Source organism: Cebus imitator, unplaced genomic scaffold, assembly GCF_001604975.1.
Source record: "Cebus imitator isolate Cc_AM_T3 unplaced genomic scaffold, Cebus_imitator-1.0 Scaffold15, whole genome shotgun sequence".
NCBI lineage: Eukaryota > Metazoa > Chordata > Mammalia > Primates > Cebidae > Cebus > Cebus imitator.
In genome coordinates this window covers 1,630,279-1,632,114 of record NW_016107330.1, presented here as the reverse complement: position 1 = coordinate 1,632,114, position 1,836 = coordinate 1,630,279, and the positions used below count along the sequence as shown (strand labels likewise).

The following is a 1,836-nucleotide window of genomic DNA, read 5'->3' as shown; positions in this document are numbered from 1 at the left end:
GACGGGGTTTTACCTTGTTGACCAGGATGGTCTTGATCTCTTAACCTCATGATCCACCTGCTTCGGTCTCCCAAAGTGCTGGGATTATAGGCGTGAGCCACCGCACCCGCCCCCTGGCCTTTTTTTTTTTTTTAAAGAAAAATCTTTCTGCCAATGGCAATAATGGCTCCGTGTGGCCAAGGTGAGACTACTTAAGAATCTAGAGAAAGAGCTTCAGTCTGATGTCGGTTTTATTGAGTAAAGGAAAAGGGAATTGAGCCACATGATACAGAAGTTCCAGTTGCTTAGAGTGCACAGACACTCTTCCCATCTGTGTGATGGGAACTGCACCAGCACAGGGGACACTGCTGTGAGGAGGAGGTTCCCACATCTACGCACATGAGCAGCTCCTGGTCAGTCCCAAGAGGCAAGGGCAGAGGGCGCAGCAGCTCTCACAAAGCTACTTTACAAATAAACTCTGTGCCTTCCTCAGGAGTCACTTAAACAACATTTTTTTAAAAAAGATCTGAACAGAAAATAGGGCAAAGGGCCATGTGGGCACGTCATGAGGCACATGGAATGTCCTGGTCTGTGGAATCGTGGAGGGTGACAGAAGCAGCATGATTAGGCATTGTATGACGAGGATGACACACTGCCACCGTGGCCTGTCCAGTTGGTGTGGATAAACTGCCCTGGTTTGGCCAAGAGTTCATAGGTGTGGGCCCCAAAGTAATCCCGCTGAGCCTAGGAAACAGAGAGTAGGTTGGTCAGGATAGTCTGAGGCGCATGCCCCTCAGGGCCAGCCAGGTTAACCCCTGCCCTGCAGGCTTACCTGGATGAGGTTGGCTGGAAGCATCTCATGTCTGTACCCGTCATAGAAGGAGAGGGCAGTGGTAAAACAGGGCATGGGAATGCCAGCCTGGACCCCAGTGCTGACTGCCCGCCGCCAGGAGTCCTGGGCACAAAATGCAAGGCCAGAGATTAGTGATTTACCCTTGGCAACACTGATAGATTTTCATTCACATCAATGTGGGTAAATGAAAAGCTGATCGTTAGGCCCGGCACGGTGGCTCAAGCCTGTAATCCTAGCACTTTAGGAGGCCGAGGTGGGCAGATCACAAGGTCAGGAGTTCAAGACCAGCCTGGCCAACATGGTAAAACCCCATCTCTACTAAAAATACAAAAACAAATTAGCTGGGCGTGGTGGCACATGCCTGTAGTCCCAGCTACTCAGGAGGTTGAGGCAGGAGAATTACTTGAACCTGGGAGGCGGAGGTTGCAGTGAGCCAAGATCACACCACTGCACTCCAGCCTGAGCAACAGAGGGAGACTCCATCTCAGACAAAAAAGAGAGAGAGAAAAACTGATGGCCCCCAGGAGGTAGAGTACCGATGGCGCGGGCTCTAGGCTACATACCTGGCAGTTTTCAACAGCTGACTTAAAAAAGTCGTCCAGTAGGAGGTTCTGGAGTTCTGGGTTTCGATCAAATGCATCCTTTATCTTTCCTAGGAATACACTGAAATAATCGAGGGGGAAGAAAGCAATGAATCTTAACTCTAACAGGAAAGTAAGTTGGAAGATGATGTATACTCTGGCAAAGTACAAAGTTCTATTTCTCATCTCTTCAAGCTAGCTGTTAAGTGCAGCGTGCTGCCAGCATTCATTTAATTTTACATAAACATGCTTTTTGAGGCTGAAGCAAATCTGACAGATATTCAGTGTGAAAATAAAACTTAAAAACTATTCTTGGGGCCGGGCGCGGTGGCTCAAGCCTGTAATCCCAGCACTTTGGGAGGCCGAGGCGGGTGGATCACGAGGTCAAGAGATCGAGACCATCCTGGTCAACACGGTGAAACC

General features: G+C 49.4%; 1 protein-coding gene across 1 annotated transcript in view; it reads right to left on the bottom strand.

Annotated features, from left to right (window-relative positions):
• Positions 1 to 209: 209 nt before the first annotated feature.
• Positions 210 to 1,836, bottom strand: part of PGD (phosphogluconate dehydrogenase) — a 21,607-nt gene continuing 19,980 nt past the window's right edge. Inside the window, exons 10-12 of the mRNA XM_017503780.2 lie at positions 1,396 to 1,495; positions 812 to 934; positions 210 to 723 (exon numbers count right to left, since the gene is read on the bottom strand). Of these exons, the coding sequence (XP_017359269.2) occupies positions 604 to 723; positions 812 to 934; positions 1,396 to 1,495 (343 nt within the window). The 3' untranslated portion in view covers positions 210 to 603. The remainder of the gene's footprint in view (positions 724 to 811; positions 935 to 1,395; positions 1,496 to 1,836) is intronic.